The sequence below is a fragment of the Oryctolagus cuniculus genome, chromosome 13 (assembly GCF_051225735.1).
Source record: "Oryctolagus cuniculus isolate XC-2025 breed Fujian yellow rabbit chromosome 13, ASM5122573v1, whole genome shotgun sequence".
Taxonomy (NCBI): Eukaryota; Metazoa; Chordata; class Mammalia; order Lagomorpha; family Leporidae; genus Oryctolagus; species Oryctolagus cuniculus.
In genome coordinates this window covers 36,942,010-36,968,071 of record NC_142879.1, presented here as the reverse complement: position 1 = coordinate 36,968,071, position 26,062 = coordinate 36,942,010, and the positions used below count along the sequence as shown (strand labels likewise).

General features: G+C 49.4%; 1 protein-coding gene across 3 annotated transcripts; it reads left to right on the top strand.

Moving 5' to 3' along the window:
- Window positions 1–195: 195 nt before the first annotated feature.
- On the top strand, window positions 196–26,062 carry HHIPL2 (HHIP like 2). Of its 3 annotated transcripts, XM_089312222.1 has the most exons (10): window positions 196–334; window positions 2,020–2,235; window positions 5,640–6,292; window positions 8,563–8,706; window positions 10,361–10,692; window positions 11,788–11,914; window positions 15,459–15,604; window positions 20,637–20,718; window positions 24,348–24,430; window positions 25,153–26,062. In XM_089312222.1, exons 2-10 carry the CDS (start codon window positions 2,170–2,172, stop codon window positions 25,428–25,430), a joined length of 1,911 nt encoding a protein of 636 aa, XP_089168348.1. In that variant the 5' UTR covers window positions 196–334; window positions 2,020–2,169; the 3' UTR covers window positions 25,431–26,062. The 3 variants fall into 3 exon arrangements, 2 of the variants coding, with proteins under 2 accessions (XP_089168348.1, XP_002717434.4); XR_016219675.1 differs by lacking the exon at window positions 196–334 and having other exon boundaries at window positions 1,122–2,235; window positions 15,478–15,604; XM_002717388.6 differs by lacking the exon at window positions 196–334 and having other exon boundaries at window positions 1,122–2,235.

The following is a 26,062-nucleotide window of genomic DNA, read 5'->3' as shown; positions in this document are numbered from 1 at the left end:
ATCATACACTCAGGCTCTCACAATATCTGATGAGATGCTGCTGGCTGATTTTTCCCTGCTAATTTTCCATTGACTCTTTACCTTCAACAGTAAGATATCTGTATTTTTTATGACAAAAGGAAAACTGAGACATAAATGTCAAGAAATACCCTCAGGTCCTGCGTGGAATGAGAGAATGTATTCATTCTTCCATAGCCCAGATGGTGACTGCCCATTTCTGAGAAGGCTATGGTGGCTCTGAATTCACTGGCTGAAGGGAGTCCAAGTGTTTCTCCTCCCACCCGCGGCTTCTGACCTCTGAGCAAGCAGCCCATTGGAAGCCACACAGTCACCAGTGAGTCATGGATGCCACGTTTTGTTTCAGAAACAGCACCCATCCTGGTAGGATTCTGAGCAGGACAAATTGGAAAGCAGGGATTTGTTGACAGTTTGTGTTCCAAATGCTGTTTGGGGCTTTCGTTACCCAGAGCATTGTGAGTGCAGACCTAGCTGGATGGAGGCTCACTGTTCTCTTGAGCACCTCCTGGCAGAGGCTGTTTCTGGTGGGAGTGGGAGAGCCAGTAGGGCGCCCCCATGGATGTCCGTCTGAACAAGTAGCACTGAATTCCATCTGTATCCGAAAGGGATCTCACCAGGAAGGAGGTTACAGAGTGAACAGGAGCCATGGAGGTGCTGAAAGGAGAGTGTGTTCAGGTAGTAATGTCCCCATTTGGGTTTGGAGCTGTGTGAGTTTGGAACTCCAGTGTTCTTCATCTGCTTTTCCAAGAAATATGTGTCATGGGCCTATTATGTGTAAGGTACATGTTCCAAGTAGAACCTGTTCTTAGACACTAACGTTGGAACTCAACGCTGAGTGTGGAGAGTACCCCTGAAGCAGTGTAGATGTGACAGAAGCAACCCAGACTTCCTGTACTTCCTGATGAAATCGTCCCAAACAGCACCCTTACTGCCTCCTTGTTCTCACTGGGCCACACTCCCTCTGCTGTGGTCTGATTGTGTTCCCCCAAATCTGTATGTTGAAAGGAATTGCTAATACATTAAGAGGTGGGGGCCCTAGGAGGAGCTCCTCCATCGTCAGCGGGATTGACCCCTGATAAAAGGGATATGGGAAGTGGTGTGTGTTCTTTGCCTCACTTCTACCAGGGGAAGACAGCGTTTGCCCCTTCAGCCATGTGAGCACTCGGCAACAAGGTGCCGCCAGGGGAGGACCTTCTGGCATCCTCATCTTGAACCCCCAGCCTCCAGAACCTGAGAAACACATTCCCATTTCCCATCAATTACCCGGTGTGGTGGTGGTCTAGCGGCATGAACCACGGCACCTTCATTCTCGTTCACCATCTCTCCTCTCCTTGGCAGCATTCATGAAACTCTCTACCTGCCGCTCCAAACACACCTTTCTAGGTCACAGGACCACACAGTACACCGTGCCTCTTGTCATGTGCCCCTCCGTCTTCCCAGCCCTGCACCCGTGTTCTTGGGGTGTCCTTCAGTCCTGGCTGGGACCAGGTAGTGTGTGGTCTCCTCACAGTGACTGGATTGCTCGGCCTGTGAGGAAACAATAAAACGTATGCCTTTCCTGGCCTCGCCACCGCTACGCCACAGGGATTCTTTGTACTTTAATGACTCGACCCCTCTGCCACTGATGCCTTTGCACCTTTTGCCTAAGCAACCACGTGCCCCAACATCTCAGCTTGTGCCAGCTTTGTGTTTAGCTGGAATGGAGCAGTTAGGGACGCCTCCCACTGCTTTCATGAGGGACATGGCTCAGAATCTACCTCCGAGAACTTGGGGACGAGGGGGGGCAGGAAGGAAGAAAAAACGGGGTGGGGTGAGGTGGGGGAGGAAGAGAGGGAGGGAACGGGGCAGAGCAGGGAAGCCAGCCTGAGCAAACAGCAGCTGAGTGTTCCCAAGGCCGAAATGCCGAGGAAGCCTGGTTCTCATCTGAGGGGTGGTCGGAGTTGCTGGCCCCCCAGGCTCTCTTCTGACATCTCCCTCTGCCTCGTGATCCTGATGGGCCAGGTGGGCTTGCTGCAGGGACACCCCCAGTGCCTGGATTATGGACCCCCTTTCCGGCCGTCCCGGCACCTGGAGTTTTGCTCCGACTATGAGTCCTTTGGCTGCTGTGACCAGCGAAAGGACCGCCGTGTTGCTGCCCGGTACCAGGACATCATGGACTACTTTGATCTGAGGGGCCACGAGCTGTGTGGAGGTTACATTAAAGACATCCTGTGCCAGGTAGGCCTGGGAACAGCCCTGAGGAGAGGGGAGGGAGCCCTTGGGAGGGTTCCTGCCAGCCCCAGAGGTTTGAGGTGCCAGGCTGCAGAGGGAAGGTCCTGAGGCACTCAACCCTTGAGAAGCTCACCTGCCCAGTGCCTCACCTTAGGGCCACGGACTCTGGATGGACGCTTAAGGGAGAGTATGCTGAATTAGGTTTCCGCGGGCTCCCCAAAACTCTTCCTCTGAAGCTCTTCCTGGGCCCCAGAAGAAGGAAAGAGGGTCTTCCTTGTGGTGCTGGGAGAGCCTGGCACAGCTCCCACCTGTGCCTGTATGGTGGAGTGCATGATGGAGGGAGTGGCCTTGTCTGTCCAGGTCCAGTCTTCCCTGCCCTGGACAATTTGTGCTTGGGGATTTCTGGAGTGTGGATGGCTGTGGCAGGGGCTGGGGGCTCTCCCTGGGGTCCTGTCTGCCCAGCATTACAGACCAAGCCTGAGGGAACTTCAAGCCGTGCAGTGGCTGTGACTCAGAATTTCTGCTTCTTTGGGCTCTCCTGTAGCCAAAAACCACATCCCTGGGAGGCATCGCCTGAGCTGGGCTCAGCCTGAAAACTGACAGCTGCAGGCTGCACAGCAACTCTGTGGGAAGACAACATTTAGCCGTGTAGGGGAGAGGTTGGCCTTGGAGAGCTGGTGGAAGAAGTTGTGGCTGGGAGGATTGCTCCAGTGCTGAGACACTAGTCCAGGCAGACTTCTGATCCGAGCTCCTCAGGGCACCTCCGAGTGACCGCCTGGCCACCCGCTGCTTGTCTGTTCATGCCTCCTGCTGCCACTCGGCTGGAGGATGCTGGTCACCCCCACCGCCTGTGCCAGGGACACAGAGTAACTGAGCTTCTCAGAGCCCAGAGGGGAAATCACAGCCAAGCTTGGCCCAGAAGCCTGCCACCTGGGTGGCACAGCCCCGGGCGCACTCTCTCACCTCAATTTCCAGCCCTCAGCAGTGTTCTGGAGAATTAACCCCGTGGGCAGAGGCCGGGCTTTTGTGATCAGTGCTCAGCCCTGTTTATTTCGGAGATATTAGAATGTTCTCTTATTTCAGGTACTTGTGGAATTAGAACAACTTCAGCCAAATAACCCTCCCTGTGTTCCTTTGTTAAAATCTGCAAGGAACCCTCTCTTCCCTTGCTGGTGTGCTCCCGGCAGGGATTCTGCAGGCAGTGATAATGACCCCTGTTTGCTGAGGATTCAGGCATTTTATTTTATTTTATTTTATTTTTTTTTGACAGGCAGAGTGGACAGTGAGAGAGAGAGACAGAGAGAAAGGTCTTCCTTTGCCGTTGGTTCACCCTCCAATGGCCGCCGCGGCCGGCGCGCTGCGGCCGGCGCACCGCGCTGATCCGATGGCAGGAGCCAGGAGCCAGGTGCTTTTCCTGGTCTCCCATGGGGTGCAGGGCCCAAGCACCTGGGCCATCCTCCACTGCACTCCCTGGCCACAGCAGAGGGCTGGCCTGGAAGAGGGGCAACCGGGACAGAATCCGGCGCCCCGATTCAGGCATTTTAAATGACTCCTCCAAAGCCAGAGAGTACTGGGGCACAGATCTAGATGCTTAGACTCTTGTGCCCTTTTGGCCCATTTACCAAATGGTTTTCTGAGCTCTGACAAGAGTGAGCTTGGTCAGCCAGGCACTGAGGAAACACTCTGCCTGGGTCTTTGTTTTCTTATCCTGAAAGCAGAAACTTTGCTTACTAAGCTGAGTGGAAGCAAACTTGAAAACTTCCAAAGGCTGCACAAAAGCATGCTGGAGGTTCTACTTCTGCCAGCCCCTTTCTGTTCCCTGGTACGTCATCCTTATTTCTGGCTCCCCTCTCTTCTTGTTTCTGCTCCCCAAGAATGAACAGAGTCAGGTGACATCAAGAGCTGGTTGTGGCCAGCGCCACGGCTCAGTAGGCTAATCCTCCGCCTTGCGGCGCTGGCACACTGGGTTCTAGTCCCGGTCGGGGCGCCGGATTCTGTCCTGGTTGCCCCTCTTCCAGGCCAGCTCTCTGCTGTAGCCCAGGAGTGCAGTGGAGTACGGCCCAAATACTTGGGTGCTGCACCCCATGGGAGACCAGGAGAAGTACCTGGTTCCTGCCATCGGATCAGCGTGGTGCGCCGGCCGCAGCGTGCTGGCCGCAGCGACCATTGGAGGGTGAACCAACAGCAAAAAGGAAGACCTTTCTCTCTGTCTCTCTCTCTCACTGTCCACTCTGCCTGTCAAAAAAAAAAAAAAAAAAAAAAAAAAAAAAAAAAAAGAGAGAGAGCTGGTCGTATTGGTTCTTGTCAGCAGCTCAGCTGAGTGTCCTCACCTGAAACAGAGCCCAGGGACAGGCACTGTGAGTCTCTGGACTCCTTCTCTACCCAGCAACCAAGAGCTTGTTCTGCAGTCCACAGCTGGGAAATAAGAGAGAGCAGGGAGCTCCAATGCACGTGGAAAGTGTTGCTGGTCTCTTGGGGTGATAAGAGAACAGTGAGACAGCTCTGCACAGGCTGGCTGGCACAGAAGAGACAGCCCTTAGTGATCGCAAGGGGGCTCTTGGGCCAGTGGACCCTGTTGTATTCCTCTGCCCCAACTGTACTCCTTAGACCTGCCTTTCTTTCCAAATCCCAGTTGCGTCTGTCTTTCATTGAGTTGAGAGTTGGTTGTCTGTTCCCAGTATGCTATTTTACCCCTAAACAATCTGACAATCTAGGGATATGTCAGAAGCAGATACTCCCTCGGGCACAGTCTTCTTTGCGTAAACAGTAGGTATGTTGCCCTGTAGCCACAATTAAAATACGTATGTAGAGCTCCCAGCCTGGTGCTGTGTGTGTGTTAAACACTTAAATGTTTCTAATAAGATGTTTCTAATAAGATGTGAAGAAATGACTAAACACCGAGGCTCTGGGAGTGACATACTGAATGTCTATTTTGATCATTTTAATCATAAAATATTCCCAACATACAGAAATATGAACAAAATCAAGCCACTGAAATAATCAACATGGTATCTGTAACACCCAGATTTAACAAACATGAAATTTCTACCAAATTGCTTGAGAATCGTGTAAGGAAACAAAATCTTGCAGCTATGGCATTTATAAGAAAGAGAATGATTGAAGTATTTGGTTCTGTCTTCTTTTAAATCTATACATCCTTTAATAAAACTTAAGTGTTTTAAAGAACTAAGCTGAAAGGCTAGCATTAGTGCCGTGAATATGAGAGGTTTATTAATATCATTTTCCCCCTTCTGCCTTCCAGGGGCATTGCCTGGGTAGACAATTTGGGTCACAGAGAAGTGATTTACGGGTGGCTGGTAGCAAAAACTCCAGAATCCTGATTATTTTTTCCCCCAAATTGTTTTTCTTCTGCTTCCTCAAACTCACACGGAGCTTCCTTTCCTTTCCAGGAGTGCTCGCCCTACGCTGCTCACCTCTACGACGCTGAGAACCCGCACACGCCCCTGCGGAACCTTCCTGGTCTCTGCTCTGACTACTGCTCTGCATTCCACTCCAACTGCCACTCCGCCATCTCCCTGCTGACCAATGACCGTGGTCTCCAGGATGCCCAAGCGAAGGACAGTGCCCGCTTCTGCCACCTCCTCAACCTTCCTGACCAGGACTACTGCTTCCCGAACGTCCTGAGGAATGACCATCTCAACCGCCAGCTGGGCGTGGTGGCCGAGGACCCTGAGGGCTGCCTGCAGCTCTGCCTCGCTGAGGTGGCCAACGGGCTGAGGAACCCTGTCTCCATGGTCCACGCAGGGGACGGCTCCCATCGCTTCTTTGTTGCCAAGCAGGTGGGAGTGGTGTGGGTCTATCTCCCTGATGGCAGTCGCCTGGAGCAACCCTTCCTGGACCTCAAGAGCGTTGTGTTGACCACTCCATGGATTGGGGACGAAAGGGGCTTCTTGGGTTTGGCTTTTCATCCCAAATTCCGCCGCAACCGCAAATTCTATATTTACTATTCATTTCTGGGCAAAAAGAAGGTTGAAAAGATCCGGATTAGTGAGATGAAGGTTTCTCCAGCTGATCCCAACAAAGCTGACCCCAAATCAGAGAGGTGAGTCATACATACAAGAATGCAGTTCTGGTCTTGTGTGCCCATTTAATGCCAGTCAGTCTTTGGAGATGATACAGAGCAAACCCTACTGGTTTTAGAGCAGTCTAAAGTTGAAAATGGTGAGAAAGGGATTGCTGTGTGTGTTTCTTGTTTCTTTTTTAAAGATTTATTTATTTGAAAGTCAGAGTTACACAGAGAGATGAGAGGCAGAGATAGAGAGGTCTTCCGTCCGATGGTTCACTCTCCAGATGGCTGCAATGGTTGGAGCTGCACTGATCCGAAGCCAGGAGCCAGGAGCTTCTTCTGGGTCTCCCACACGGGTGCAGGGGCCCAAGGTCTTAGGCCATCCTCTACTGCTTTCCCAGGCCATAGCAGAGAGCTGGATTGGAAGAGGAGCAGCTGGGACTAGAACCAGCGCCCACATGGGATGCCAGCACTTCAGGCCAGGGCATTAACCCACTGCGCCACAGTGCTGGCTCCAGCTTTTTGTTTCTAAGATTTATTATTTTATTTGAAAGGCAGAGATACAGAGGCAGAGAGAGGTTTTCCATCTGCTGGTTTACTCCCCAGATGGCCACAGTGGTCAAACTGAGCTGATCAAAAGGCAGGAGCCAGAACCTTCTTTTGGGTCTCCCACATGGGTGCAGGGGCCCAAGGACTTGGGCCATCTTCTGCTACTTTCCCAGGCCATAGCAGAGAGCTGGATCGGAAGTGGAGCAGCTGGGACTCCAACCGGCGCCCATATGGGATGTCAGCACCGCAGGTAGCGGCTTTACCCACTACTCCACAGTGCTGGCCTCGGGATCATTGTTGATTAGAAAACACAGCCCGTGAGTTGAGGGGCTTTGAGGGGCAGCGCCATGACTTACCCTGATGAGAGTCAAGCTTGTTTGCTTGTACAGAGGGTAAGCAAGCGTCAAGAACCTTAAGAGTTTTGGAAATGATCATAGATAGTATCAATATATTAAATAAAATAGCAGTCTGGTTATTTTATGTCCATTAGACCCTAGAACATGGGATTTCTTTTTTTATATTTACTTATTCATTTTTATTTATTTGAAAAGCAGAGTTATAGAGGAGGAGAGACGAGTTGTGGGGAGAGAGTGAAAGAGCTGGTGATGGAGAGATACCTTCCATCCACTGGTTCACTCCACAAATGGCCACAACAGCTGGGGCTGGGCTGGGCCAAAGCCAGGAGCTTCTTCTGGGTCTCCCAAAAGGGTGCAGGAACCAAGCACTTGGGTTGTCTTCTTCTGCTTTCCCAGGCACGTTAGCAGGGAGCTGGATTGGAAGTGGAGCAGCTGGGTCTCTATCTTGTGTCCCTATGAGATGCTGGCATCGGAGGTGGAGGCTTAACCTGCTGCGCCACAGCACTGGCCCCCAGAACATGAGATTTCTCACCCTCACAGGGAGCTGTGGCATAAGGCCATGATCAGATGACAATTCCGTTCAATTTGGCCTCAAACTCATGCTCTTTCCACTCCTTCTGCCTGTTTTCCTTCTTCTCTTTCATGCCTTATCTTTTTTAACTATTATAGTTAGGTTGGAGGACTGGAAAGAAAAATGAACAGGTAGAATAAGTCCTGATAAGTTGCTCAGAGGAAGAGATTGAGAGTTCTGGTTGAGCAAAGAGTCATGGCATGATTGCTGCCAAGGCTGTGTCTTAGCCTGTGAGGTCAAGGTATGGAAGAAAAATGACCCATAAGGGAGTCATACCAGGAAACCAGGGGCATTTCAGAGCCTGCAACTGTGTGCTTCCTGATCCTTGGAAACTCTGTAGCAGGTCTTGACTGCCTTGGCAGATCCTGTGGGCTTGGGCCAGGGTTTCTGGGGGATCTCAACAGGATGCAGCTTTACTCAGCCTGTGTCAAAGCCTAAGGGTATAGTTTCTTTGTTTCTTTTTCTTCTTCTTTTTTTTTTTTTTTAAAGTTTTAATTTATTTATTTGAAAGGCAGAGTTACAGAGAGAGATAGAGCCAGAGAGAGAGAGAGAGGTCTTCCATCAGTTGGTTCACTCCCCAAATGACTGCAACAGCCAGAGCTGAGCTGATTTGAAGCCAGGAGCCAGGAGCTTCTTCCAGGTCTCCCATGTGGGTGCAGGGGCCCAAGGACTTTGGCCCATCTTCTGCTGCTTTCCCAGGCCAAAGCAGAGAGCTAAATCAGAAGTGGAGCAGCCGGGACTCAAACTGGCGCCTATATGGGATGCCGGCCCTGTGGGATGGGGCTTTAACCCACTGTGCTACAGCGCTGGCTCCTCTTTGTCTCTTCTAGGGTCATCTTGGAGATAGAAGAACCGGCCTCAAATCACAATGGTGGACAAATTCTTTTTGGTGTGGATGGCTATATGTACATATTCACTGGGGACGGAGGGCAGGCCGGGGATCCCTTTGGCAAGTTTGGAAATGCTCAGAACAAGTAAGCTGGGTGCAGACTGGGCCCTGATCCTTTAGAGTGAGCCTGTGTCCCTTAAGAGTGAGCCCTTGGTTTTGGCTGAGACAGAGGCAAACCCAAATCACTTACTGCAACATGTATTCTCTTCCATTGAGGCAAGTAGGAAGACTATTTGGCTTTCTGACCTATAAATTTTAGACTTTGTGTACTTAGTAGTTAAAATTCTGGAGACGTACTGTAACCCTCAAAGTGCTATGTAGGGAAAGATTCAGAATCTTAACTGCAAGTTAGCAGGACATTATGTACCACACCAATCATCCAACTGAATTAAACTCAACAATATTGAGCACTGTGTTCCAGGCACTGTGCTAGGCCCTGGAGACTCATGAGAAGTTAATGAGACGTAATGTGTGTTGGGTGATTGCTATACCTCAAGCACTCTAAGTGTTTTGTGTGCATTTGAGAACATCATTCTAACAACCTTCAAGGGCAAGAATTTTCATTTATTTTGTTAGGTAGTGTTTCACCAGCATCAGGAACAGTGCCTTGGCCTAGGTATTCACTCCGCAAATATGTATGGAGTGAGTGAATCCTATGAAGTGTAGGTATTATGATACCTATTTTACAGATGAGAAAATGCAGATATATACACAGTCAGTAAGTGGCACACCCAAAATTCCAACTCAGTCTGGCACCAGAGCCCAATGATGCCGTACTGCCCAGAGAGAGATCATGTGGTTTTTCTGCCCTCTGTACCCAGTAAGCACTTGGCTTCCATTATTCCTGGCAATAAAAACATTAAGGTTGATAATAACACTAAGCTAACATTTGTCCAATACCTACTGTGATTCAGCAACTCTACTGGGTGTTGTACACAGGACAGTTTATTGGACATTGCAAGGTAGTGCTGTTTTCCCCACTTTACAAATGTGAAAACTCAGTCAAGAGACCATAGTCATTGGCAGAGCCTCTCAAAAACCCTTCTTTCCACTAAGTGCATTGTTAGACAAGGAAGAATGCAGCCAGCTTCTAGTAAAAATTCGTAGTAGTAGACCAGTTGGAGATAAACCATCTTCATCCAAAAAATTTTGTAAAGATTTATTTTATTTATTTGAAAAGTAGAGTTACAGAGAGAGAAAGAGAGTGAGAGAAAGAGATATCTTCCATTTGTTGCTGGTTCACTCCCATGACAGCTGGTGCTGGGCCAGGCCAAAGCCAGGAGCCTGGAACTCCATCCATCTGGGACTCTCATGTGGGTGCAGAGGACCAAGCACTTGTTCCATTTTCTGCTGCTTTCCCAGGAGCATCAGCAGGGAGCTGGATCTGAAATAGGGGAACTGGGACTTGAACTGGCAGTCATATGGGATGCCGGAGTTGTGGGTTGTGCATAACCCACATTGTGTTCCACAATGCCAGCCCCCCACAAAATAACAAATTGTAGCCACAACTTGCTCAGGGTTCTGTGAACCAGGATCCCACCAAACTTTCCTAGTAGTTCTTCTGGTGTCAAAATTGGGTAAATCTTAGCCTCTTGGGTATCTTTAAAAGAAAAGCGTGAGTCGTGGCTCCTCCATGCGACTCTCAGTGACCTTGTGGTATTGACAGTCATCGGCCTGCTGGGTGGTCTCCTCCAGTGCGCTTGCTCACTTGTGCGTGTCTCTGGCCTTCTGTCTTTCAGAAGCTCACTGCTGGGAAAAGTGTTAAGGATCAATGTGAATGGGGCAGGCTCCGATGGCAGGCAGTACCGAATCCCCTGGGACAATCCATTTGTTTCTGAGCCAGGAGCTCATCCCGCCATCTATGCCTATGGGGTCAGAAACATGTGGCGCTGTGCCGTGGACCGTGGGGACCCCATCACGCGCCGGGGCCGAGGCCGGATCTTCTGTGGGGATGTGGGCCAGAACAAGTTTGAAGAAGTTGACCTCATTATTAAAGGAGGGAACTATGGCTGGAGGGCCAAGGAGGGGTTTGAGTGTTATGACAGAAAACTTTGTCACAATGCCTCTTTGGGTAAGTAGGGGGTTCTCTGGGTGATTTCTTGAATGACAGGGGTGGGTTGGACGTGGAGGTTGGGGAATAAAACCTTCGGAGATTTAAATAGTGCCTTCGTTTGAGTTCTGTGGGATAGCACTTCTCTGAGTGCCCCTCCAGCCACTGGCACCAGAGACACTTTGGCAGTACCTGCTGCAAAATAGATTCCTGATGCTAACCAATCAGTTGTTTTCCTATTGTTTTATCTCTCTGACCTGCCTTACAGGGCAGTTAGGTTCTAAATGACCAATGTTCGTTTTGTTTCATTTTGCTTCTTTAAGCCCTTCTCTCTGTCTATAAAATCAACTCCCTTTGCTTGGACCACAGGAACACTTATTCTATTCTTGTGGAATGGAGTGTTTGATTCTTGAATAGAAAATAAAGCTAATTAAGATTATTTTAAAAAATGTAGATTCTTAGGTTCTACCTTAGGCCTAATGAATCTAAATCTTGAGTAGGTTGGGGAAATGGCATTGACCTAAGAGTTTATATTCTAAATAAGTCATTCACGTGATTTTTAGGCACGTTATTTTGAGAGTAACCAGCACAGCAAAATTAGTGAGATACTTATTTCCCAATTGGGACGGCCCACTGAAATGATATCTTCCATACAGTCAACTGAAAGTACAATGCCTAAGCATCAACAATCCAGGTGTGCTTTAGAACCTCCGCCTGACTTGCGATCCCGGTATTCTGACGCCATCACCATTGCTTGGTTGTTTCTGTCCTCTAAGTTACAAAGCAGCCTTACAGATCCTCACAGTACTTTCCATCTCCTTAAACCTGAATATCTACCCTATAAACCTTGGGGGAAAACCTGGATGTGTGGGTTCCTAGCTCATTACCAGGTAGATGGAGGGACTCTTTGGCCTTGGAAACCGTCAGATCATAAGCTCACACACATTGTGGCAGGTCTGTTGAGAAAAATAAATACAATTCGCTTGCCTGCCCGTCCTGGCGATCACTAGATAAAGTGTTCTTCACTGAACCAACCAGCTGCATCACAAAGCCCCTTTCTTCCTCTTCAGAGCTCCCCATTTTCAGCCCTGACCCTTTTTCCTTATTCCTGGACAGATGACATTCTGCCAATCTATGCCTATGGCCACGCTGTGGGGAAGTCGGTCACTGGAGGCTATGTCTACCGTGGATGCGAGTCCCCTAATCTGAATGGCCTCTACATCTTTGGGGACTTCATGAGTGGGTAAGGAAGGACTGCTCCTTGGTTATTTGATTTTTTTATTGAGTATAACCTACGTATGATGAAATGCAAGCTCTTAAGAGCTCAGTTGGTAAAGTTTTACAAATGTATATAGTTGTAGCACCACCAACCATGTCAAGACTCAAAACGTATCTGTCTCCCTTGAAGATTCTTTCTTGCTTAGTACCTGTCAGAACCATCTCGTTCTCTCACTCTGTACAGGCACATGCACATAATAGCCAGAGATAACCACTCTCCCCAAAGTGGTATCTACTCTTTTGGGGTTTCTTGCATTCAGTGATGTCTGTGAGATTCATCACTTTCAATGAATATTTCAGTAGTTTGTCTCCTTTATTGCTTTGCAGTGTTCAGGTTTATGAATATACTATAATTTATTCATCTGTTCTTTGGCTGATGGATACTTTTGTCATTTATAGTTTTGGAATATCGTGAATAAAATTGCCACAGTGTTTATAGTTTTCAATGTACAGTCTTGTACATAGAAGTATTTGATGCTATGATAAATGTTATTTTGTTAAATTTTAATTTCTGATTGCTAATTGATATAATGTATAATTGATGTAATATAGAGGGTTTTTTATGTATCTGGCAACCTTGCTCCACTCCTTTCTAGTTCTAGTAGCTTTTTCACATGTTCTATCGGATTTTCTGTGTGACTGATCATTGTATCTGTGACAATAGATACTTTTTGTTTTCCCAAATTGGGTTTCTTTACTGGCTTATTGTTTCAGCTTCAGTACAATGTCAGCTAGAAGTGGAAGAAAGCATTCATTTTTTTTTTTTTAAGATTTATTTATTTATTTGAAAGAGTTACAGAGAGAGAGAGAAGGAGAGGCAGAGAGGTCTTCCATCTGCTGGTTCACTCCCCAGTTGGCTGCAACTGCTGGAGCTATGCCAATCTGAATCCAGGAGCCAGGAGCTGCTTCTGGGTTTCCCACACGGGTCCGGGGCCCCAAGGACTTGGACCGTCTTCTATTGCTTTCCCAGGCCATAGCAGAGAGCTGGATTGAAAGTGAAGCAGCTGGGACTCGAACCAGCACCCATATGGGATGCTGACACTGCAGGCAGCGGCTTTACCCGCTATGCCACAGAGCTGGCCCCCATTTTTTGTTTTAAAGCCAATAATTGTGTCAGCTGTAGGTATTTTTTACATGTTCTTTGTTAGGCTGTGGCGTTTCCTACTATCTAGTTGGCTGATTTTTTAAAAAAAATTTATTTGATATATAAATTTCATATATTTCAAGATGGTGAATGTTGTCAGAAGTTTCATTGAACCTATTGAGAGAATCATGCAAATTTTCATTGTTAGTCTGTTAATTCGGTGAATTTTTTTGATTGATTTTGTAATTGTCAAAGCCACCTTACATTCTTGGGATAAGTGCCACTTGATCATGATATATTATCATTTTCATATATATATATATATATATTTTTTTAAATATTTATTTATTTGAAAGAGTTTCAGGGAGGATGGGACAAAGAGAGAGAGAGAGAGAGAGAGACCTGTTCCATCTACTGGTTCACTTCCTTAATAGCCTCAATGGCCAGGGTTGGACCAGGCTGAAACCAGGAACCAGAATCTTCTTCCAGGTCTCCCACATGGTTGGCAGGGCCCCACGGACTGGAGCCATCCTCCGCTGTTTTCCCAGGTACATTAGCAGAGAGCTCCGTCAGCGATAGAGCTGCTGAGAATTGAACAGGAGCCCACGTGGGATGCTAGCACTGTAGGAGGCCGTGTAACCCCTGCACCCCAGCGCTGGCCCCAGGATGTTTATATTTTCATGCTGCCTTTCTTGGTTACAGAGATGGGGTGGAGTTACTCATCTCTCAGTTCTTTTATCATCACTGATGCGCTCTCTGGTAGTTCATTGTTCTTTGTTTTCCCGCAAGGCCCGCCCCCTACATTTCACCTGGTAGGTGAGAGGTGTGTACATCAGGTTCACTTAGGTTTGGGATCCCTGTTTCCACACAACTTCGATTCTGATGAACACTCAAGTTTACTCAGCCTCCTTTCCTTTTCTCTGTAAACCTGCTTTTAGTTCAGCTGGATGACAGAGGGATGTGAAGCATCTGCCTGCTGTTATGTAGACGTAATAATAACAACTTGGGTCAGGCACACTGGTGAGATCTTAATGTATATTACTATTATTATTTTTAACTTTCACATTTACCATTGTACAGATGAGCAAACCAAGGCTAAGAGATGTTGAGCAAGTAACCAAAGGTCACAGAACTCAGAAGAATAAGATGAGTCCTTTATAATAGTATAACCTTTACAGGGCACAAAACTATTTGGTTTTTAAAGATTTATTTATTCATTTGAATGTCAGAGTTAAAGAAAGGGGGAGAGAGATCTGTCAGTTAGTTCACTCCCCAAATGGCCTCAATGGCCCGGGCTGGGCCAGATTGAAGCCAGGAGCAAGGAGCTTCTTCTGGGTCTCCCACATGGGTGCAGGGGCCTAAACACTCGGGCCATCTGCTGCTGCTTTCCCAGGCCATAGCAGAGAACTGAATCAAAAGTGGAGAGGCTGGGATTCCAACCGGTATCTCATAGTCACAGGCAGCAGCTCTAGCCCCCTACCAAAGTCCTTTTTTTTTTTTTTTTTTTTTTTCACAAGTAGAGTTAGACAGTGAGAGAGAGAAAGGTCTTCCTTTTTCTATTTGTTCAACCCCCAAGTGGCTGCTATGGCCGGCGCACCACGCCGATTCGAAGCCGGGAGCCAGGTGCCTCCTCCTGGTCTCCCATGCGGGTGCAGGGCCCAAGGACCTAGGCCATCCTCCACTGCACTCCCGGGCCACAACAGAGAGCTGGACTGGAAGAGGGGCAACGGGACAGAATCCGGTGCCCTGACCAGGACTAGAACCCGGTGTGCCGGTGCCGCAGGAGGAGGATTAGCCTAGTGAGCTGCGGCGCCGGCCCAAAGTCCTTTTTTTAAAGATTTATTTTTATTTACTTAAAGGAGTTACACAGAGAGGGAAAGACACACACACACACACACACACACATACACAAAGAGAGAGAGGGAGGGAGAGGGAGAAAGAGAATCTTCTATCTGTTGGTTCACTCCCCAAAATGGCTGTAACAGTCAGGGCTAGGCCAGACTGAAGCCAGGAACCCAGAGCTGCTTCTCTTCCTGGTCTCCGATGTGGGCGCAGGGACCCAAGCACTTGGGCCATCTTGCACTGCTTTCCCAGGTGCATTAGCAGGGAGCTGGATCGGAAGTAGAGCAGCTGGAACTTGAACTGATGCTCATAAGGGATGCCTGTATTGCAGATGGCGGCTTTACCCACTAGGCCGCACCACCAGCCCCACAACCTCTTTCATAATAGAAAATGTGCTTTCCCGTCTAAGGCAAGTGGGTAACTGAAGTATCTCTCAAGCAACTTTGTGTTTTGGGGGCCATTAGTTATTGATCTCTGGGAGCGCCAGTCCTTGTACTCAAGGATTCCTTGATTCTAGATGAAAAAATATACTGCAGAGTGGAAATACGGATTTCTAAAATATAAGGTTTTATTTTTCATGTAGTCGACTTATGGCTTTGCAGGAAGATAGGAGAACCAAAAAATGGAAGAAGCGGGACATTTGCTTGGGCAACACCGTGACCTGTGCTTTCCCAGGGCTGATCAGCAACTACAGCAAGTTCATCATCTCCTTTGCCGAAGATGAAGCAGGTAACCAGCATGCAGGGTCCTTGGGTCTCCGCTTCGCTGGAGCGTGGTCCCAGGCATTGGTGAATATTTCTCACTGTTGCAGTGTTTACACAGTAACTCTCACTTCTGCCATTAGCACCGTCATTAGTCATCTCTTAGTATGTACTGGATTCTCTTCTGAGCACTTTACATTTTCCACATTATTTGGTAATCACAGCTGCCCTGTGATGTCCTCCTTATGCTTGTTTCACCAACGTGGAAATAGACTGAATATGCCAGCCGGCTCCTTCTGGGTTGAAGTGCACAGTGTGTTTGAGGGGCAAATCAAGGTCCACACTTTCATCTTTGCGCTCGTCTGTTTTTCTAAACGATTTATTTATTTATTTGAAAGTCAGAGGTACAGACAGGGAGAGACACAGAGAGATCTTCCATGTGCTGGTTCACTCCCCAAATGGCTGCAATGGCCAGCGCTGAGCTAAGCCAAAGCCAGGAGCCAGGAGCTTCATCTGGGACTCCTACATGGGTGCAGGAACCCAAGCACTTGGGCCATCTGCTGCTGCTTTCCCAGACACATTAGCAGGGAGCTGGATTGCAAGTGGAGCAGCCAGGACATGAACCAGCGAGCAAATGGGATGCTGGCATCGAAGGTGGTAGCTTAACCCCATAAGCCACAATGCTGGCCCCTGTCTTGTCTCTCCTGATAATGAAGGAGCTTGCAGTGCTCTTGTGCTTTTATTCTAACCACAGCTACAGGAAGTGGGACAGGGCCAAAGTGGGCAGAGTGGGTTTATCCTGCTGGTGTTGCTGGGGAGAGGAGACCACTCAGGATCAACTCACTGCTTGGGCTAGGGTCAGTCCAGGTCTTCTATATGCGTGGCAGGGACCCAGTTACTTCAGCCATCATATGCTTCCTCCTGGGTTATGCATTAGTAGCAAACTGGATTGGCAAACTGAGTTGCTGGAACTTGGAGCCCCGGTGCTCTGCTATGAGATGCAAGTGTCCCTAGTGGCATTTAAAAAAAAGATTTATTTGTTTTATTTTGAAAGAGTTACAGAGAGGGGCGGGGGTGACAGAGAGGTCTTCCATCTGCTGGTTCATTTCTCATATGGCTGCAATGGCCAGCACCAGGCCAGACCGAAGCCAGGAGCCAGGAGCTTCTTCCAGGTCACCCACATGGGTAGCAGGGGCCCAGACATTTGTGCCACCTTGTGCTACAATTCCCTGGCCATTAGCAGGGAGCTGGATCAGAAGCGGAGCACCTGGGGCACAAACCAGTGCCCATATGGGATGCTGGTGTTTCAGGCAGTGGCCACTATGCCAGAACGCCAGCCCCCCAAGTGGCATCTTAACTGCTGCACCAAACATCCTCTCCGAGAATTTCTTTTTTGAGAAATCTGAGAAAACAGTAGACTAGGCAAGAGTTTACTCAATAGACAGACTAGGCGTGTACTAAGGATATCAACGAAGCAAAGCACATAGGCATGTGTAGGAGAGAGAGGGAAAGACTCAGCTCTAGCAAATTTCCAGATACTTTGCAATCAGAGAACTGACTTTAAAAAAATTTGTTTTCATTTTATTTAAATGGGTTGGGGAAGGGGGGAGAAGATAATCTCCCATCTACTGTTTTACTCCCCAAATGTTTGCAACAGCCAGGGCTCTAAGCCAGGTGCCCAGAAGTCAGTCTAGGTCTCCCACATGGTGGCAAGGACTCAACTACTTGAGCCATCATCTGCTGCTTCCCAGGGTGCACGTTAGCAGGAAGCTGGATCGGAAGCTGAGAAGCTGGGACTTCGGTCAGGCTGTCCAATCGATGTGGGATGTGCGCATCTCAAGGGGCGTCTTAACCACTGTGATTTTTTGCTTCATCTTTACATAAATCATGTTTCATTTTGAAAGATGAAATTTTCAAATTTTAAATAAATCCAGTATTTGGCAGTGGATCCAGCCATGCTGAAATGTAAAAACGAGAGTAAAGTGGCCTCCCAGGTCTGTCAGTTTCCATAGGTGGAAACCCGAGCCTTGAAGAGTTCCCAGATGCTTGATGCTCTCTGCTCTGAGATGTGGGGTGGCTGGCTGCACAGGACCTTTGCTGGAGCAGGTTGTGAAGAGATCCAGGCAGCCCCAGGACCCGCTCCCCTCAGTGAGCCTATGAATAGAGGTTTGAGATGAACATGTTATAGGAGCAGATGGTATTTTGGAAAATTCAAGCATTTTTACTCGAAAAAAGTTGATATGAGTTCCAACGGGAAGTCCAAGAGGAAAAAAAAATAAGAGTAGAGCAACCACAGGCCGGGAGTCTGATGCTCAGTGTAGAGGGGGTGATGTGAAAGCTCCCGCCATGGTGGGGCCTCTCCCCTGCTGGACTCCCCCAGAAGGTGGACCCCTAGGGGCTGGCCTGCCCTGAGACACTGGTGCCATCTTCTGTGACATGTGTCACTTCAAGTCCAGACCACAGAAATCCTGGCTTTGGTGGTTTGGTTGTTGCTCCTGGAGATGTGTTGCAGGAGGGAACAGGCAGTCTTTGAAAAGCAGTCAGTACATCTGCTGGAAAAAACGAAGTGTTCTTGGCTGAGTTTTAGGAAGTGGATTGGCCAAGGTGTTCCGAAGTCAGACGTTGCTCAAGGCAGCCCTACAGCCAGTGAGGCTGTTCCCGAGGCAAGTTGATTTCTTCCGGAGGTGCTGCCTTCTGTGTTTTTGTACAAACATCCGTATTTTCTGCTCTTGGCATAGTCTTTTCCACTTAGAGACATTTTTAGATTTGAGTGTTATTTCATTCTTTTATTATCAGTCACTGGCTTTAGGTAAGTTACTTTTCAGTTGAGCCAGAATTCTTCCTTCCTGAGTTTTAGTTTATATATAGCTGGTATCAATAAAGAATCGCTGAGTGAATGGCAGGTGTGGAGTTGATTGACAGGATTTCTGAATGTCAGTCACTGGGGCACGTTCCTAAGAGGGTTGGCCAAAGTAATGATGCTTGCAGTGAATTCACGCTGCATGCATGGTGTTTTGTATGGCATATTGTAGTTTTTTTCCTCCCAAAAGAGTTAAGAGTATCAGTTGGGCACTATGTTTGAATTCAACTAAAGCATGGTTTCCCCCTAAAAATACAATGGGACACCTATGGCATTTTAAAGAGGTATAATTCACACAAACTGTAGTCAGATATGGGGAATATACATCAAGACAGGGCTTTCCATTCTTCATTGAGACCAGGAAGGCCTCTGTGTGGTTTGGAGGGTCCCCTGGCTGAGGGAGACCTGTGTATTTAAGGATCCTTGGTCGATGCCTCCTGTGTCCAGTGGTAGAATCACTTGTCTTGTTGCCTGGGATTTCCAACCAAGCAGGGCAGATGGATTCTAATTGTGTGTCTTAACTCCTCAGACCCCTTCCTAAGGGAAGATCACAAGTGTAACTCATCAGTCCACAAAACCCTAGCTCATTTGGCAGCTGCCACCTCGTTTAAGGGGCTCTGAAAAGCCCATTGCACCTCACGCTCTGCATAAGGCAAACCACTGTTCTTCATGCATTCAAGGAAGAAGGCAGTTGTTGACACAGCTCCAGCGCTGTGTGAAGGCTCTAGAATTTTCAGATCTGCAACTTAGTGTCGCTCCCCCTCTTCGTGGAGGAACGACACAGGACCCTGCGCTGTTCTTTCGTCTGCTCGGCCCTCCCCGGGTTTGCTGCTGGTTCTTCCCGGGTTGGCTACTATCCCTTCCACCTCCGTGGAAGGGCAGTTCCCCCTGGCCACATTCCCCACTTCCGCAGGGGAGCGGCACACCGCCGGCCGGCTCTCTCGGGGGCTGCACGGGTTCCCTTAGATGTTCCCCATAGATGTTCCTGGTGCATGCCGTCTCTCTCCTCCTTTATAGTCCTCCTCCGCCAATCCTAACTCGGCTGCCCACACGCCGAGTACGCTGCTCTCCTCCAATCAGGAGCAAGTCCTACAGTTTATTAGCTGAACTGGAGGCAGCTGTGCGGAAGCTGTTTACTTCTCTCCCATCGCCATATTGTGGGAGAGCAGATGCATAGAATAAGTCTTAATTCCAGTAACTCAGTCTAGTCCGGTTTGCTCCCCACACTTAGCAAATATTTTCTTCCAAACAATTGTGAAAGAGCATGTAAAGCACACAACAGCAATTGAATTTAATTCACCAAGCTGACAATGCTGTTCTAAGACAGCACCAACAAGGACCAGGATTACTGAACCTTTCAAGAATCATTGGAGACATTTGATCCCATTTTACAAATGAATAAATATCTGAGGGTTATGCAGATTAAGAGGTTGCCCAAGATAACACAGCTGGTAAGTGGTGTTCTCAGAACTCAAATCTAGGCTTATTTGAAACCCAGACAGCCTGAGACTGGGGCTCCTGGCCCTACACTAGACCGTCCCTCATAGAGAAGCAGGAAGCAAGGCAGAACTACTGCAAGGAAGGGACAGTGTTTTCTGAAGTCCAAATGGGAAAAATACAGGAAGAAGCCAGCTGTTTCCAGAAGTGATCCAGGAGAGAGTGTGTAGCGATGCTTTCTGTGGGCACAGAGGAGGCTGGGAGCGGAGAGGTCACAGGAAGTAAGGAGCCCCAGGCTGAGTGAAGGAGGAAAAGTGGGAGGGAGGCTGAGGGGAAACTAGCGCACAGGCGGGCGGAGTGCAGGACCTAAGGAACAGGCCTCCGCCCATCCACCCGCTGTGGGTCTCCACGGGTTCGCGGTCACAGGGAATCCTCATCGTATGCCAAAGCTGGGGAAGGAAGTGGACATTCATCAAGGGGAGGCTTCCAAGAGCAGAGCTGATATGGGAGAAGCATTTTTGGTTCCAAACAAACATGTGACTCTGCTGGGCCACACTCTGAGCCAGTCTCTGGGGCTTTGGAGATGGTCTTGGGGAGCTCACGGTCCACCGAAGGCCTGGCTGTCAGCCAGGACCCAGGGTTCCATTCAGGGGCTCCCTGCATCTGAGGGCCGCAGCCTCATTTTGGCTGTTTTCTTTGCATGCAGCTCTGCTCAGCCCTCCCTGGCATGCAGGTAAGTGTTTGCTTACTCCTCTTTCCTCAGGGGAGCTGTATTTCCTGGCCACCTCGTACCCAAGTGCCTACGCGCCCTATGGATCTATTTACAGATTCGTTGACCCCTCAAGGTGAGATGTGGTGTCATGTTCAGCTGAGCTGCATTTCTGTCAGTCCCTATCTCGATGGCACATCATTCAGTCATGCCTCGGCTCCTGAGGGAATCACCAAAGCCTGCTGGAGGAGGGAGGACTTTGTTCTGCCAAGAGCCATTCCTCCCCCCACCCCCCTTCCTTCCTTCCTTGATTTACTCATTTGAAGGAGTTACACAGAGAGAGAAGGAGTGGCAGAGAGAGAGAGAGGTCTTCCATCCGCTGCTTCACTCCCCAATTGGCCGCAACAGGTGGAGCTGTGCCAATCTGAAGCCAGGAGCCAAGAGCTTCTTCTGGGTCTCCCATGCAGGTGCAGGGACCCAAGGACTTGGGCCATCTTATTCTGCTTTCCTAGACCATAGCAGAGAGCTGGATTGGAAGTGGAGCAGCCTGGACTGGAACCGATGCCCATATGGGATGGAGGCACTGCAGGCTGCAGCTTTACCCACTAGCCCACAGCACCAGCCCCCACAATGATCAACTTAAAAAGTAGCCTACTGTAGATTTGTTGAATTTCAAGTCCTGCCTGTGGTTGCCTTAGCAGGACTAGACCAGATGATTTTTAGGGCCTTGTTTTGCCCGTGGGCAGGAAGTTGCCCACCCCTGCCAATGCAGATGAAAAGTGGTTTCAATAAATGTGCGGAACAATGTGCTTATAAGGACTGGGGAATACGATCTGGAGCCTCAGGATGACCAGCCTAGACCTTTTTTTTTTTTTTTTTTTAAGATTTATTTATTTATTTATTTGAAAGGCAGAGTTACAGAGAGGCAGAGAGAGAGAGAGAGGTGTTCCATCTGCCAGTTCACTCCTCAGATGGCCACAATGGCTGGAGCTGCACTAATACAAAGCCAGGAGACAGGAGCTTCTTCTGGATTTCCCATACAGGTGCAGGGGCCCAAGGACTTGGGCCATTTTCTATTGCTTTCCCAGGCCATAGCAGAGAGCTGGATTGGAAGTGGAGCAGCCGGGTCTCAAACTGGCACCCATAGGGGATGCTGGCACTGCAGAAAGCAGCTTTGCCAGCTACATGTGGCTCCTACTTTTTAAAAAATATATGCTTCTGGAAGTTTCTGCCTGGAATCATCTGACAGCAGGTATACATCTCTGAACACCTGAGTAAGTATTGCTGCCCTGTCTCCTGGCTGGGCTGTCTCAGCCCCACCACCTGGCCTCTCTGGAGTATCCATGCACTCGGTGGATGCCAAGCTGCTTACTTCTGCTTCTGGGCTCTCCTCTCTCAGGGGCTGACCATCCTCCAACAGAGCAATCCAAGTCCAGGATGCAAGTTGCGGTTTGTGAGCTGCTGTGTGTGGTCTGCCCCTGGGAGGGTGGTACCATTTATCCAACCCCAGGAGTCTAGGCAGAGCTTGAACTTTGTTTCAGGATTGTTGTCCAAACCAAGAAAGTCTGCCTGTGAATGAACTCACTGACAGACCTGCAGAGGGAAACGTCCCTCTGAGCCTTAAGCTTCCTATAGCTGGGTTGGGGTCCAGTTGACATTAGGTAAATAGGTCCAAACGCTGACCAGGGCTCTGGGCTGCAGACTCAGGCCCAGCTCAGCTTTCATCTGGCCACAAGGCTCAGTTGGTGCACTGTCGGAAGTTCCTGGAAGACGCTCAGTCTTGGAGGCCGTGCTGGGCAGGCTCAGCTGATAGTGGAGCCCGATGCCTAGGGCTGTCTCCACTCCTGGGTTTGCCTCTGCATATCCCACACAGGCCCCGGGGACGGAGCACAGCCAGGCACTTCGAGTGCTTCAGGTGGCTGACAACCCCTGCGTGGGGAATTCTGCCTGCTCTTCTAAATGGCTTCCGTGTGAAGCCATTCATCTTTCCTCTGACAGTTTCCTGACTGGTTTGGGGATAGCTGAGCGCCCCTCTTTCACACGAGCAGCAGGAGAGGCAGCTGGAAAACCTGTACCACATGCACGACACCCTTGCTTCCATCACTTGCTCACTCACCTTTCTCAGTTGCGTCCCTTGAGCTAGCACTGTCTCCCCCGGCACCGTGCTGAGTGCTGTGTATATAATGCTCACTGTGGACCGAATCCCCACCATGCAGGTTTGACATCACAATCCATGCATAAGGACTCTGAAGTCCGACAGAGTCAAATGACTGACAAGGTAGAAGCAGTGAGAGGGTTCCCAGGCAGGAACTCGCTCTCTTGGTAGATCAGAGTGACATGAGCTATAAGTGCATCAAATCACACAGGTGCTTCAAAGCTTCTGTAGCAGCAAACCAGGTTCCACCCTGCTCGCTTACTCAGCCTGCGTTCGCACTAACACACGGTGCCCGTGTTCGGAGGGGCAGTTGGCTGGCGGATGGATCAATTCCTCCTGCCCCTCTTTTCCTCCTGCCGGTCCTTCAGAGGCAGCCCCTGGAGCCCGTTTTTGCATCTCAGCTTTGTCACTGATCTTAGGCCTGTTTCTCAGCCTTTGTGTGCCTCACTTTCCTGATGCAGAGTGGGCGTGACGGTAGTCTCTACTTCATAGGGAGGTAAACGATGATTCCCTGAGTTCATACTGAGAAGCATTTAGGGCAGGGTCTAAGCACCCTGTAAGGTTTGATAAATGAGTACAGTTTCTTCTTTTCTTCCCCTGGGGTGTGGGAATGAGACTTAGAGTTGGAGAAGGCAGAGCAGACCGTGAGGCCTGGCGGGAAGTCCCAGCTCTACTCTGGCCAGCAGGAGTGCTTGCAGTCACCAGAGCGCCTAATATCTCGGAAAAGCCGTCCAGGGGACAAGCAGTTTAAGACTGAGTGTGCTGCTAGGCAGAGAGGCTGCTGCTGGTTTTTTTTTTTTTTTTTTTTTTTTTTTTTTTTTTAATTTATTTTAAAGACAGAGTTATAGAAAGAGGTAGAGCCATAGAGAGAGAGGTCTTCCATTCTGCTGGTTCATACCCCAAATGACTGCAACGGCCAGAGCTGAGTTGATCCGAAGCCAGGAGCTTCTTCCAGGTCTCCCATGCGGGTGCAGGGGCCCAAGGACTTGGGCCATCTTCTACTGCTTTCCCAGGCCATAGCAGAGAGCTGGATGGGAAAAAGAGCAGCCAGGACTTGAACCGGTGCCCATATGGGATGCTGGCGCTGCAGGCTGGGGCTTTAACTCACTGCGCCGCCCCCTGTTTTTTCTTTTTTAATATTTTATTTATTTATTTGAGAGGTAGAGTTACAGAGAGAGGGAGAGACAGAAAGGTCTTCCATCCACTGGTTCACTCCACAGATGGCTGCAATGGCCAGAGCTAAGCTAATCCGAAGCCAGGAGCCAGGAGCTTCTTCTGGGTCTCCCATGCAAGATGGGTACTATTATATTTTTTGCATTTCATAGATGCAGAAATTGAACAAGGTTTCCTTGCCCCTGGGCACCGGGTTTTGGACCCGGTTCTGTTACCATGCCCATGTTCCTAACCCCCACAGTCTCCCAGGGGTCTCAAGTGCCCGCCCTGTGATGTCCATGCCCTTTCTCTTCTTCGTCTGAGCTCATAGCAGATTTCCTATTATGCACCCCATGCCCATGCATGAGGGCTGCAAATGTGTGCCTCCTGGTGATCTGCGTTTCCTGATGGCATCTTCTGAGTCTTGTGACCTCACCCTTTCTGTATGCATTTTTCAGGCGTGCACCCCCGGGCAAGTGCAGATACAAACCTGTGCCTGTGAAGACCAAGAGTAAGCGGATCCCGTTCCGGCCACTTGCCAGTGAGTCTGTCTTTGGGTCTTCAACTCGGGGCTTAGCCTGCTCGGACCACAAGCAGTACCCTTAGCAAACTCACTCCAATCCCCAGCATGGAGGGGCTTAGCTTCCTCCTTAGGGGATAACATTTAGATGAGGCTTGTTCCTTGTGGCTCAGTCTGTATACGTCCCTCTGACTCCCAGAGTGAGTGGGAGGGACGCCTGCTTCTACCGGGACCTGTTGCCCTCTAGTCATTCATTCATCTGTCCATTCATTCAGTTAATCATTCGTGCATTATTCATTCAGTACTTACTTTGTGGCAGGCACTGGGCTACAAGCAGTGAACGCTGAGTTCTCTGATCTGTACAAGTCCAGGATCAGATAGGAAGTGGGGGTGGTGCAGGAAATACATACATTGAGCCCTGAGGCTCTGCCTTAGAAGGATGGCCAGGGCACTGAGAGGGCCCCTAGGATGAGGGAGCCTTCCTCAGGGAGGGTGGGGAGTCAGGAGAGACGCAGAGGAAGACGCTAGCTGAAGGGAACCATGCCAGAGCCAGGTGTCTGGAGTGACCCTACCCAGAGAGCAGTGTATTTAAATAGGCGAAGGCCAGGTCAAGGAATTAAAAACACGTTAACCAGAAGCATTTATGTTAAAACCCTCATGCAGTTATGGGTGTCCCGGGTGGTGCTGCCCTTCTAGCTACTTTCCAGGACTTGTATCTCACAAAGCAAATGCTTGTTTCCCAGAGACAGTCTTGGACTTGCTAAAGGAGCAATCCGGGGGAGCTGCCAGAAGCGCATCCAACGTGACCTTAGCCTCCAGCGCAGACCGGGCCTCGCCCAGGAAGCCGGCTCCTCCCACAGACAGCAAGACAAGGGTGCGAGGGCCTGATAGAAAGAAGAAAGCCAGAGTGTGGTCCCCAGCCCCCCAGCGGCTGAGGAAGCAGAGCCTGACCGCCGCCCGCAGTGGCAGGATGAGGCCGTCTTCACGGCGGGGGCCGGCGGGGGGAGGCAGTTTCCCTTGACCTTTTGGTGACCGTGGCTGGTGGGGCCATGGCGGAGAGGAGAACTCCACCTTGCCTCATGGAAGCCACTGCTCAAACTGGACCCTAGAAATGTGGGAAGCTGGGGGTGGAGGCGGGGGCTTGTCCAAGGTCCCTCTGGTTGTCCTCTCTGGGAAATCTTGCTCCCTGCTGAACGACAAGTGTGCTTTGTCCGTTTCCAGCGCTTCTGCAGGCAGGCCGTGTCCCACGTTGCTAGTGTCCCTGGGTTACTACTACTGCGTCTACCCATCTAGAAACCTGCTTGGAGTTCCTTGGGATGCCTCCATGATGGCTTGTAAATGCCTGTGACCTGAAGGGATAGATCAACACTGGCTGCAGCTGACACCTGTCCTTTGAGCTCCTGGATGTTTGTCTGGCATTAGGAAGTTAGCCTGCCTCACAGAGCTTGCCTAGGAGCCAGACTTCTCTGTCCCACCTCATCTGGGGTCTAGGAGGAGGCCCGTGAGTGACAGCTGCTGTGGAAAACTCCTCTAAAATGATGTCCCCTTTGCCCCAGTCCAAAGCTCACCAAGCTAACTAGAACAGGCTCAATTTTGTATATCTAGCACCTACTATTTGGTCTTGGCAAATAGAATAATAAATTTAAATCTGTA

Coding starts and splice junctions, on each gene's coding strand:
- HHIPL2 (XM_002717388.6), top strand. CDS start 1,918: ATGCCGAGGAAGCCTGGTTCTCATCTGAGGGGTGGTCGGAGTTGCTGG. Junction 11,915..15,458: donor TTTGGGGACTTCATGAGTGG/GTAAGGAAGGAC, acceptor TTTTTCATGTAG/TCGACTTATGGCTTTGCAGG. Junction 15,605..20,636: donor CTTTGCCGAAGATGAAGCAG/GTAACCAGCATG, acceptor CTCTTTCCTCAG/GGGAGCTGTATTTCCTGGCC.